At 32.9% G+C, this 13,412-nt stretch overlaps 1 protein-coding gene across 1 annotated transcript; it reads right to left on the bottom strand.

Moving 5' to 3' along the window:
* Positions 1-287: 287 nt before the first annotated feature.
* On the bottom strand, positions 288-2,889 carry LOC131047723 (protein DMR6-LIKE OXYGENASE 2). The gene is made up of 4 exons (XM_057981521.2): positions 2,656-2,889; positions 1,517-1,764; positions 919-1,240; positions 288-666 (listed from the first exon to the last, which is right to left on the bottom strand). The coding sequence occupies exons 1-4, from the start codon at positions 2,887-2,889 to the stop codon at positions 376-378; spliced, it is 1,095 nt and encodes a 364-aa protein (XP_057837504.2). The 3' UTR covers positions 288-375.
* Between the last annotated feature and the right edge of the window lie 10,523 nt (positions 2,890-13,412).

Here is a 13,412-nt window from a genome sequence, read left to right as displayed (position 1 = left end):
CTAGTGCTTAATACTGCTTAATTTTTATCCTATCTATTCGGCGTAGCATGCAAACGTTTCCACGCATGCGAATTAATAATGCTTAGCTCTTGTACCGACAAAGGATCTTACTGTGTAAAATGTCATAAAATAAAATAAAAATAAAATTTAAGGTCTGTGGGAACGAAAAGTTGGTCCTTCGTTGAAAGCGGCGAAAACGAAATGCCTACCCTATTCTCAATCATTCAATAGGAATCTTAAAAAGATTGTCATTTAACACAATTTATTATTTATGAATATGTGGGTCAGTTCATATGCATTTAACACAATTTGGCATATAGAGTCGGTCTGGAATCTTTCACAGGGAGAAACAAAAATATCGATTGAATATAATAACTACATGTACTGCACTTTGTTTTGATTCGTCATAGATGAATTTACAGAGTTGGCTTTAAAATAATCCAGGCATGAATTTCCTTGTAGCTCTTTGCTCCAGAACATCTGATAATATTCTTCGTAGGTAAACTTTTTATACCACGCAGGGTTACCACTGGTGATTAACGAAGCAGCAGGCGAAATTACTGCTTCGGGTGAAGGACAGTAAAATGTGGGAATGGAAATCCGCGCTTGGGCCGAATTCACTACCGCACGGTGAATTCCGCTTTTGTAAATTCCGTTGGTCAAAACCTGCAACACAACCATTTCGTCTAATTAAAAGAAATAAAATGTTCATTTCATAATGTGTTGGTTTGGTTAAGTGGTGGTAGTATTATGATCATTAAAATTCAAATTTCTATTAGACCATTGTTAATGCAGATTTGTACCTTCGCTGATCTAATATATACATTCGAATTTAAACTTGCCACCTCACCTTTCATAACTTTGAATAAAATGCATAAATGAAATAGTCAATTATTATAATGAAATGATAATGGGTACCTGTAACTGGTCTCCAATATTGACTACGAAGGCATTTGGAATGGGCCTTACGGCAGACCATCGCCCATTCTTAAGCACTTGGAGTCCCGAGACATCAGCTTGTAGAAGGATTGTGAGGGCATTGGGATCTGAATGAGCTGGCAAGCCAAATGTCAACTCAGGGTCTGGGCAGCGAGGATAATAATTTATTGCCATATGTTGAGCATGCTTTCCAAGAGCTTTATCAAGATAATCTGTCTGGAGTCCGAGGCTCTCGGATATGGTAGCTAGCAAACTTAGAACCAGAGCTCTTACCTCTGTGCAGTATTTCCCAACAACCTCTCTGATTTCACATAGAAACCAGACCTATTAAAATCATGAAATTTCCGTTGTTCAACTTCATTAACATAGTTAATATTCAATATTTTCTGGATTTAATTTGTATCAATATCTTTCTGACTTTGATCATGTAGAGTTTTTTTTTATCATTAAGAAATATAAATAAGAAAATTTCACAGGATCAAATTCAAAAAAAAATATTGACATACAATCATTATTATATTATTCCACAACATGAAAACCTAACTTTGAGGAAATGATAGACTGTTCTTTGATTTACCTGTAAGCTTTGGGTTCTGATGGCCAGGCGTCCACATATTTTTCTAAAGGATAACAATGGTGCCTCAAAAATTCTCTCCAGTTATAGACTTTCTCCTTTTGAACGTTAAAGCTAGTTGACAAGCGTACGACATTAGAAGGGTCTTCAGAATAGAACTTATCTCTATATTCCACAGGCATAGTGAAAAATTCCTTAGAAACTTCTAGCATTCTGTTTATGGATGTCTCTGGCACTCCATGGTTAATAACCTGAACAAATAGGAAAACACTTAGTTTTTCACTCTGGATTTTAAGTTCGAAAATCTAAAATAAATGTACTATAGATGTGTCCAATATACAATTATATTAATTTGTTAGATAATATATAGATAATTAAATTATAATGAATCTCTATTATGAAAATGAAATTTGTGTTATCTATTTATTTAATTATAATTTTTAATTATCATTAATTATAAATGTAATTCTTTTTTTTTCATGTGTTATATGCCTCACCCCTATAAATTTAATTCTTTTAAAAGTATAAACAATTTTGATTGGTTTGTTAAAATGGATGACCTCATTTACAACATACATGGTCAACAAGAACACCCCTATAAAATTTGAATCTAGATAACAAAAACAACAACACATTTAAACCATCACACTATACTAATCATACATTAAACTTCTTATGTATTTTACTACTATAGTAACTAAACAAATCTTTATAAGAAAAAGAACAACACATTTAAACCATCACCCTAATAAAGTTTGAATCTAGATAACAAAAACAACAACAGATTTAAACCATCAGACTATACTAATCATACATTAAACTTCTTATGTATCTTACTACTGTAAACATTAAACAATTTTTTATAAAAAGAAGAACACATTTAAACCATCACACTATACTGATACTAACTGTAATCATACATTAAACTTCTTACAATATTTTACTATTATAATAATTACACAAATCTTTATAAAAAGAAACCATCACATTATAAAAGTACGGACTGTAATCCAACATTAAACTTCTTACACTACTGTAACAAGTACAAGAATCTTTGTAACTTCCTTCTAATTAAAGTTGAAAGCACTGAAACAAGAATCACCTGGACCAAATGAATAAAATTAAATATGTATGAAAGGTACCTGAAAAAATCCATCTTGTCGACAAGCAGATCGAATTTTGTCGACCACCATGTTTCTATTAGGTCCATAAAGATGAGCGGGATCTACCAAAGAAATATCATCCAAAAAAGTTACTTCGTTAAGTCGTGGCCTCTCATCTGGAGTGTGAATGAAATTCTTTGGAATCTGAGTACAATGATTCCTATCCCAATGACCGTCACTTTCGTCCTTTAGAATTGTCTTGTCTTTAGCCATGGCCCCTCAGGTACTCCCAAGAGCCCACTCTCTTTTTGAAAGGAACAAACGTTGGAGGACTAATAACCACAAAACGTAAATATATAAAGACACGAAATCATTTTAAAATGTCCAAAAGCCAGCTGTAATTTTTGGACTTTCTGCGGCAAATGCTCGTGCTACCGTGTACTGGGCCTTAAGCGACTCACCGACAAGCAAACAATACAAGTACAACCACATGGAAGATGCACATGAGGTATTAAATAAATATCTCCATCTCTCTGGTTACCACTGTGGTCAGTCGGTCAGTGCTGACACAAGCCGCTGATGTCATTGAATGATGTCGTTTTGATAGGTGGGAATGGCAGTAAAGTCCTTCCCCAGTTGAATATCAAAAACGCCCTTCCCCGGTTGCTCTCTCTACCAATAAAGTCTTCTGATTAAAATAATGGAACTGTTGTGGAAAGTTCTCAAACATACATTTGGTATATGTCAATTTGAAGAAGAAAACAAAGTACCTAATGCTCTTACCCACCTCAGACATTGAGGCAAATCTAGAATGCGTAGAAAAGAAACACAATGTGGAACCCAAGACGTCAGGCTATAGAGAAATGCGTGTCTAGGATGAATATAACATCTAGAGAAAGAATTGTATATACATAGTCCTTTGACAAAAAACTGTTTAAATGAATATAAAAACAGCCATGATTGAATACTTATAAATGTATTATTTTATATTTTTTTTAAAAAACCAAACACTTCAATTTTCATTTGGAAAAATGTGTTAAGATGAATATAATATCTGATTGAAAGGATCTTTGATATAGCTAAAAAATCAAACACCCTTAAATTTTCATTTGAAAAAATATTTGTTAGGATGAATATAATATCTAGGATAGATTGAAAGGGTCTTTGATACAGCTATCAGTTTTTCTTTGACCAATCTCAAAGACATTCTTGAAAATGATAATCTTTTTTAGTTCAAGTTTTAGAAGAATACCTCTATATAAAAAGATAAACATTTGTCCTTTCAATCCATTCTATCAAATACGCTTGAGGTTGTAAAACATAATCTACTAAAAGTATCATGTCTTTTGATAAGACCATTAATAGTTTTCCATGCCCCTCAAATGTATTAAACATATTCAATCTAAAAAGTTTCACAAGAAAGTTGCCAAAAAGAATGTCATGCAAAGATTTTCTTTCTTGGGGACAATATATTGGATGTAACTTTTTAACAAAATCTTCTAGGGCTCATCACTATTAAGAACACTAATTTGTTTATACTAAGAGAAAGAAAAAGTAATAAAAACAAGCAACGATTGTGTAAGAACAATAAACATAGAACTAACGAGTTATGCCAATTCATTGTTCTGGCACTATGTTCATAGGAAAAGTAAAGGAAACTTTGTTTTATTAATTGTCTTATTTTACTTATAGTACAACAACACACACACAAAGAGAGAGAGAGAGAGAGAGAGAGAGAGAGAGATATCCCTCTTGAAGCCCAACCACTATTGCAAAAAAAAAAATTCAGAGATATCCCTCACCTTTCTAAGCTTAATATCACATCTTAACAAGGCTAAGGGAATCCATGCAACACTTGAGCTTCTCCTTTGTGACTATCTTTATAAATGCACCAATTGGATTCACATTAGTAGATATCTTTTCCACTTTCAACTTGCCCTGTTCAAGAACACTTTGTCTGAGATAATATCTTAGCTCAATATCATTTGTGCAATTGTGAAATGATGCATTCTTCGCTAGATCAATCACTTTTTCTATCACAAAAAGAGTAAAAACATGTTTACAACCCAACTCACCCAGTAAATACTACAACCATATCATTTCCTTAGCACCTTTGGTGATAGAATGTATATAGATTCAGTAGTTGGGAGTATATCCACTTGTTGCAATCTAGAAACCCAACTAATGATAGCCCCAAGAAACGTAAAAATATAACTAGTAGTTGATAGTCGCTTGTCCAAATCACTAGCCATATTGGAATCAACAAAACCTTGCAACTTGTTGCAAATAGGATGTTGTATGATGTCATTGATGTCAACTCGGGAGTATTGGGTATATGTGTTATCAGCAAAGGTCAGTTGAGATGGCATCATGATAATATATTAAGATGACGATTAGAAGTATTCAAATAAGGATACTAATTAGTATGAAGGTGAAAGGTGATGTTAAGGAACAATGATGTTGTCGAGATAATAATGTTGAATGACAAATGCGTGGTGATGATAAGAATTTTAATCAATAGTAAAGTGATGATGAAATTAAGGAGTAAGTTCCATTTTTATGCAAAAGTTCATGATCATTCTTTCTACTATACACTTCATCCATTTTCAATGCTTATGTATGATGCGGATATGAGAATACATGTTAGGGGATGTATCTTGTCAGTATGATGTACCACATATAGTTAGAATGATAGAAAAGTTGGCCAAGGCAGCCACAATACACTTCCTAAGGCTGAGAGATAGTATTTTAGTCTACACCTCTCTTCCCAACAAGATTGTGTCTTGTAATTATAAAGATGAGTTCGAAACTAGGTATATCTAAATTTTTTGGTGGTAACTTCTTTCACATAAAAGTGTTATGGTTTACTAAGTTATGGATAGTGCTAAGGCAATGTAAACTACTTCACAGGTAAATTAGAGTGCTCTACATTCCTCCAGATTTATAGATATGGTTGTGTAGATTTATGGATATGATCAGAGAGGAATAAGGCATAATCCATTCAAATTTTAAATTATTTGAGGTACCATTGTAAGCTCACTTTGTATGGTACCAAAGTGTAGAGGTGAACATACATGCTCTATTTATCATCCGTGTAGGTGATTTTATGTTGGTAGAAACTTAAAATAGTGTAGAATTGTGAAAGGAAATACTAGAGGTGTGTTGCGGGTTCTATAACAATCATGCCATGATTTGCATGGTGTTATTTATGTTCTCTTAGTACTTGAATCAATTGTTTCTAGTAATATGTGCTTAAAGTGCCGACTTGGTTTGACAATATTACATTTGTGGATGATGAATGGACCTTATGTTAACAAGTATGATCTATGTTGATATGATAAGATGGTTTTGGGATAAGCTAAACCCTTTGCATGGCTCACTATAACCTATCTGCCCTGGTTCATATTTTTTGGAGTAGACTTTTGTGTTATCATGTGTTTCATCCAAAGGTCACATTGTAGTAAACCTATTTGATAATTTCATATGTTGTGGAGGAAATATATGGAAGATCAAATTATTCAGAAATGGGTGCATGTAAGAGAGAATGTATAGATGTTGAAGGCAACAAGTCAAAAGTAGTTAATGGTGTAGAAAAGGAATTATTGTTGATTGTTCAATGGATTAAGCCATCAATTATAGTCATTTCTCCTTTTCAAATATTAATCTTTAGGGATTTTTTTATTCCTTGAGTTGTAACCCTAAATAAATGTTATAACCTTGTTTCTATTTGTGAGGCTGGATTTAGACAATATATCCAAGCAACCTTTCTCACAAATGGTTTTTCTTGTGTGGGGTTTTCCATGTAAATCTGGTGTTATAATTATGTACTTTAAATTCTCTCTTTCCTTTGTCATTTAATCATAGATGTTGTATTTATAATTAATTAGAAGTGAAATAATTTTGTTAAGAATGATTCACCCCTCCTCTTAGTCTCTAGGTGTATTCAACAATTGGCATTAGAGTAAGGTTCCTTTTAACAATTCTAACAACATAAGGTAGATCTTGTAAAAAGAACTTATGAGGTCTAAAGCACTGCCTAACCCTTTGGAAGATGATAGTGACGTGATAGACTTCAATGAAGAAGACTGTGAGGTTAACATGAAAGGAGAACTATTATATATACACTAAATAATATGGATACAACAAATAAAGAAAATAAATATCTCAAGATCAAACTCTAGAAGGAAGAGTCGCCAACTTGAAAGTTCAAGTTGAAGAAGGAAGGAGAGCTGAGGATTGTTAGGATACTAAACTCCATGATATATCTATTGAATGTTCAAAGCTTGAGGAATAAATTCTTGCTTTGAAGAAGGAATTGGACAAAGAAAAAGATTAGATAAACAAAATCTTAAAACTCAAAATTGGCACCAACATCCTTAATGAGATACTTAGTATTCAAAAATCAAAAAGGGAAAAAGATGGTCTTGTATTTGAAAAGTATAAGAGTTCTAAGTCAGATATTTCTAAAGGAACTCTTGAAACAAAGAAGAGTGGATCTTGTGCTAAGGACTCAAAGAACATGAGAGATATCAAGAACATGTATAATAAATAAACAAAGACCAATGACCAAAAGAAAGGTTTCAAGAGATCCTTCGCAAGAAAACCTCAAAAACCTACGTATTCTTAATCCTTTTAAGGTTATTGTTATTCTTGTAATAAGTCTGGTCATAAAGCCCTTGATTGTAGAACTAGAATGATAAGAAATGATCATATCAATGGGAGATATTGTGCATCTCAAAGATACAATGCTATGTGCCCTCATACTTTCCGTGGTTACTGTTATACATGTAATAAATTTTGCCATAAAACTATAGATTTATATCCAAAGAAAGAGGAAACAATTTTGGTCTAGATAACAATGTTTTTTATTAGGATAAACAGGTTTTGAGGGGACTAGAAACCTCGTACAACAAGTTTTGAAGGGACCTGAAACCCTCAGATTTTTCATGGATCCGGAACCAACAAAGGGATGTTGCAGACAGATCCTACAAAGCTAAATAGTAGCAAAAACATAGTCAAATAGGAAGGAATAATATAACAACTCTTGTGGCACTAGAGGCTACAAAACACAATAGCCAAAGTGAAACTACCGCCAGCCAAACACAAAAGATAGACAATGCAAACCAGGTTGGAAATAACAATAGATCTAAACCACCTTATAGAAATGATAGACAGAAAATAAGGGTTTATCTGGTACCCCCAGCCAAAAAATAGGGTTTTCCTAGGCTCCCTTAACCTATAACAAAGTCTCCAGCTCCCCAACAACAAGACTTGAGCCTAACAAAAAACACAAACTGGCCAAATTGGGCCCTTGAAAACTGCCAGTATCCAGCTTGTCCATCAAATAATCAAAATATAAATTATTTTTCTAGGCTCCCTCAACCTTGAAAGTGGGTTTTAAGAGGCTCCCACAACCTAAAAACATAGGGTTTTTCTGGGCTCCCTCAACCTCGAGCATGGTTTTTCAAGGCTCCCACAATCAATACTAAAAGAAACAAACACAAAAGGGTTATTCCAGGTACCCTCAACCATGAGTGTGGGTTTTACAAGGCTCCCACAACCAGCCAATTCTAGGATGCAACAATACAGCTAGAAAGACCAATTTGGGAAAAATGGTTTTGAAAAGGTACCCAAAACCTTGTACAATAGATTTGACTAGCTCCCTTAACCCACAAAACAAACTGGAAGACTAGGATCAAATAGGGATCCCAAACCCTTATGTGAAGCACATTATGAGAGAAGTGACAGGCAACCTCAACCAACTGCATGAACAATAGAAAGTGAAATTCTCCTTCACCCCTTCTCTCCACCTCCATAGGAGAAAAATCCACCTCAATAGGACAAGGAAGGAAGAAGATCATCAGCCAAGAAAGTCCAGTCATAGCATGCAGAAGTTGAAACACTCCCAACCACCTAAACTCCACCTCAAAAGGAAAAAGGGCCTCATCAATAAGACAAGGAGGAGAGTAGACCATTAGCCCAAAAACCTCTCTCACCACCCAACACATAAGCAACCTCTCCACCTCTAAAGGAGAATATCCTACCTCGGACATAGCACAACGAAACCAAAGCAGAAGAGCATAAAAAACCCTCTCCACAAAAGAAAAAAGAAAGGACTCAAGGGTCTGCTCGAAACTACAATGTTGTCTACTATAGGTGCAATAACTTAGGACACAAGGCCAAGTTTTGCAAAAGTAATTCTATGAAACCATTTGTTGAAAACAAGAAAATGGAAGACACCATGAATGTGCAAAGGAAGCATACTATAGACGTACGGAGAAATAAAAAAGGGCATGATAATGAGAATAAGAAGGGCATGATAATGAGAATAAGAAATGCATTATTTTTGTCCATTGTGCAAATAATATCTTAATAAATTAAGTCACAATTGTGAGTTAGGGGAAGCTGTAATCTATAAATCTTTAAACCCCCTGCAAAGCATGAGATATTTAAGTTTTTAGTATACAATTTGGACTCCGATATAACTCTTAAGGATATAACTAATAAGAAAGTTAAAGGCTCTTGCCTAAAGTTTTAGAGAAAAAAAAATGTAGAAGGTTATGGAGTAATTATAGGTACCTATGATAACACAAAATAGAGTACAAGTAACTTTCTATCAAGAACAAATGTATTTATTGCAAGGTATTAGGGTGGGTGAGAAGAATACTTAGACCTATTCAGTAAAATTTGATCTCTTTTGAAAGTGCTCAAGATAGAAGAAGGCATTCTTGAACCATTTTTTAGTGCAAAAGGGAAAACCCTAGCAATGTTCTCTAAAGGTATTCTACAATTATCTTGAAGCCCAAGTTTCTAATTATTGAAGAAATTATCATGGAAACTCTACAAGTATATATTATTGTTAAAATACCATGACCAAAACATAAGAATTCCCCCTTCATATTCATGATGAAAGACACAAGCATAACTATTTCCTCTATTCTGTCAAATGTGGTATTTACGAAGGATGCCCAAATCTTCATTCATGTTCCTCTGAATGAGATCAATCATACCAAGTTTGAAGAACTCAGATATACACTCTTTGATGACAATGACTACTACAAATATATAATCAAAGCAACTAGATCTTTGGAATAATTACCCTAAATTTTGCCTTGAATAAGAATGGGCTAGGTATGTGCTAAGAAGAATTCATAATGATTTAATGTACCTTGATAAACCATATAGAATCATAAAGGAATATTTTAGGGTTGTCACTAGTCTAGGTTTCACTGGATAGGTCATGGTAATGAAGTTAATCAATAGTGAGGAGTTAATAAAACTAATTGGTACAAAATTTGGTAAGAGAACTCTAACTGTTAATAATATAATAGACCAAGGAGCTATGTGTACCACCATGGGAATCACATACAAGGTCTATTACACAAATAGAGAAGGATATGCAACTACCACAACAATTTATACCACACACTAGATGGTGAAGGAAGGAAGAGACTTTGATTTCTGAATATTCATGAGAGGACAACTCCTTAAAAACCCGAAGAAAGAAATTGGATATAACTTTTGGTACAAAACCCCAATCATCGATTTAATGTTCTATTTCCTAAATGACCTATCAAGGTTCAAGGGAAAAAATTGGCAACCACACATGCCTGATGCCAGTTGTTGCACAAATTAGTTTTTACATGAAAGGTTTAAGGGGTGATAATGCTTGCACTAAGGCATATTGGGGATTCTTTAAAACCTTTTAAAATGAGATGAAGGACATTTATAAAATATTCTTTGGTATTGTAAAATAATATGAAGTTTTAATCAACTTTCTAGTTTATAAGGACAACTACTAAATGGAGGTTATTTAGCCTAGAATAGTCTAGATTCCAAAACTCCCATATGAGGTCTCTAAAGAAGAAATTGTTGGATATGCTAACATTTTGCTCACCAAACCAAAGGATCCTACTGGAGAAAGGCTTGGTAGAATTGAGAGGATAAGAGATAAGAAGAGTAAGAAGAATACACAAGAATATATCAATAAACATTGTGATTAATTGCACAATAAATGACGTGTTGAAGAAATGGTTGTAGAGGTTCTTTAGAATGTTCCTTTTCATCTGCAAGATATACTTATATCTAAGAGGTTAGGTAAATCCTCCTCTACTACCAAAAAAATATGTATCTCTCTATATCTCCCCAAACTCTCTCTACCAAAAGAAGAGCAATTTTTGAAGTTAGGGTGGAAACAAAGGATGTGGGGAAGAGACAACAAAGACCTAAGAAACAAATATCCAATTTCTTACTATTTTGATTACTAGGACAAGGTTGTGGGTACTAAGAATTATTTTTCAGAATAATTAAAAAATGAATTATGATAATAGAGAATATAAATCATACTATCAGAGAATTTTTTTTCTTACCAATTATAAATTAAAAATGATCCTAACAATAAGACCATAATTAATAATATTGCAAAGACTAAACATAAATTGATGTTTTTATAGTCACAAGGCTGAAGGAGTTAAAACTAGTGCTAGATTAAAATAGTTAAGGAGGGGGTAAAGGAACCAAATTTTTCATTGACCAACTTAAGGATAATAAGTTTCAAAAAAATATTAATCTTATCTAGCTTAGTGAAGATCTCTATCATGTTATTGAGGATATGAATAGTATATTTATGTACTTCTAGTTTTCCCTATTTATTATTGATGACAATAATATTTAGATCAAAGGGGCTATGAGATTTTTGAAAGAGAATATCCTTAAGAAGTTTTATTTGGAGGAGATTAAGGAATTTAAGATATATTTTAACACATAGATCTTAAATGTCATTGTTCCTTTTGAAAATGGTAAGTCTTTTGCAACTAATAGTTTACACATCCAGCTATATAAATCTAATTTGTATTTGATTATTAAGAATTTTTTTTTAATAATTTTTAAAGAAGAAGTTGATAAGGGGCTACATATGGATAAGGTAAATAGAGGAATTATCAAATCATTTCCTAAAGAAGCAGAAAAACCTAAAATCGAGAATTAGAGGCTTATTACATTGTCAAATGTGTAATAAAAGAATATTTGATGATATTTTTGTTCCCAGATTAACAAACATCTTACTTGTGATTATTGATAATACTCAAATAAAGTTCATCAATGGAAGCTATGTCCTTGAAAATATCACAACTTGGTGGGAGATTTTAAATTTATCCAATACATATAATTCAATGTTTTGCATGCTAATTTTAAAATTTTAAAATCCTAATGATATGTTAGAATGATATATCATTATTTGGGTGCATGTTTCTTAAATTTTTTATCATGAATTATGTAAAGATGTTGAATTTCTTATCAAAGATGCTCACACTCAAATTAAAGAAAGGGATTTGTCTTTAATTTTTTTTTCTTCTACAAAGATGTATGAGCCAAGGGTTTTCTTTTGCTCATCTCTTTTGTTATTGTATCATATGCCGCCTTTTGTTAATGTATCATATGCCTTACATTATATTCTATTATCTAATCTATTAGTCAAAAAAATTAAGGGGATCTATTTTCCAAACAATGAAACTTTATTAAATGCCTAATTTGTTAATGATATAGTCATACTTTCTAATGAGAATAATCTTCAAAATCTTATAAATAGACTTATTTTTTATAGCAAGGTTTCATATGTTAGAATTTATGATAATAAGTCCATTGAGTTGAGTTAGAATGGTTCGCCTTTAATTGGTTCAAATAATTCAACTAGTAACTTGTGACCCCTTTAAATATTATTTGAATCTTGTGTATTACATTCTTTATAAGCCCATATTTAAAATAGATGTGGGAATTGAATTATTTAAAAAATATATATTAGTGAGGGTTTGTATTACAATAGAACTTTTATAAATCTTTTTAAATATAATTCAATAACTACTACCTTATAAAAATATAAGAAATTATTAAATAACGAAAATAGACAAATTACTAAGATCATTTTATTAATGTAAGAATCTTTTGCAAAATGAAAATAAAAATTAGAAATGATAGTCTTAGTTTCTTTCTCTTATAGGGAGAGTCAAGGTGTATTAGAAAGTTTTTTTTTGTCTCGAATATCGTACCAGAAGTGGTGATAGTGGTAGTGTACTGCAGCGGGCCAGCATTCAGGCACAACGAGTGGAGAGAATTCTAATGCTCCACTGAAATAAATTGATAATCATGCAACTTTTGCTTGTCTTGGTGCGCGACATATGTAATGGACTGAGGTGTATCAACTCATCAAGCCTTGCCTTTTTCAATTGCTTTATAAGTTTGTTAGTATAACAATAGGTAGCAAGGGAAACAAAGCAACAATCCTGCCATTCTTTTATCAGAGGTAATGGGCAAGGAGGACCACGACAGTTACATGGAGAAATAGAGATGAGTTAAGATGGATGATAGCAGTTGGCCGGTAACGACCAAGGGGGTGCATGACAGTTATATGGAGAAACAGAGTTGTGTTAGTCTGTAAAATAAGATAGATGGTAGCAGTTGGTAATGAGCAAGGAGGTGCATGATATTAGTTTTTCTTATATTTTATCGTTGTTTTTTTTATCGTATTATATGATTCATTATCAGAATGAAAATAATGATTTAAAATTTCAGATGCATGACCTTCTTGCTCATTATCCAGCTGATATCGTTCATCTTAACACACCTCTGTTTCTCCACATAACTTGCATGTTTGTGGAACGCCGAGTTACGGGAGATGAAGAATTTTACAGGAAATTTAGTGGTGCTCAGAACTTGCTGGAGAATGGCCGCATGAGCAGTTGGCTGAGGCTCGTATGAGGGATCTTGAATGGACCCATTCTCACTATCGTATCGGTTCCATT

Source organism: Cryptomeria japonica, chromosome 4 (genome assembly GCF_030272615.1).
Source record: "Cryptomeria japonica chromosome 4, Sugi_1.0, whole genome shotgun sequence".
Classification (NCBI taxonomy): domain Eukaryota; kingdom Viridiplantae; phylum Streptophyta; class Pinopsida; order Cupressales; family Cupressaceae; genus Cryptomeria; species Cryptomeria japonica.
This window is presented reverse-complemented; position numbering and strand designations above follow the sequence as displayed.

What these genes read in the sequence shown, in the direction of transcription:
- LOC131047723 (XM_057981521.2), bottom strand. Translation starts at nt 2,889, where the DNA reads ATGGCTAAAGACAAGACAATTCTAAAGGACGAAAGTGACGGTCATTGG. An exon ending in GACAAGATGGATTTTTTCAG is followed by an intron (nt 1,765 to 2,655) that starts GTACCTTTCATA and finishes CTATTTGTTCAG; the next exon opens with GTTATTAACCATGGAGTGCC. An exon ending in TCAGAACCCAAAGCTTACAG is followed by an intron (nt 1,241 to 1,516) that starts GTAAATCAAAGA and finishes ATGTGAAATCAG; the next exon opens with AGAGGTTGTTGGGAAATACT.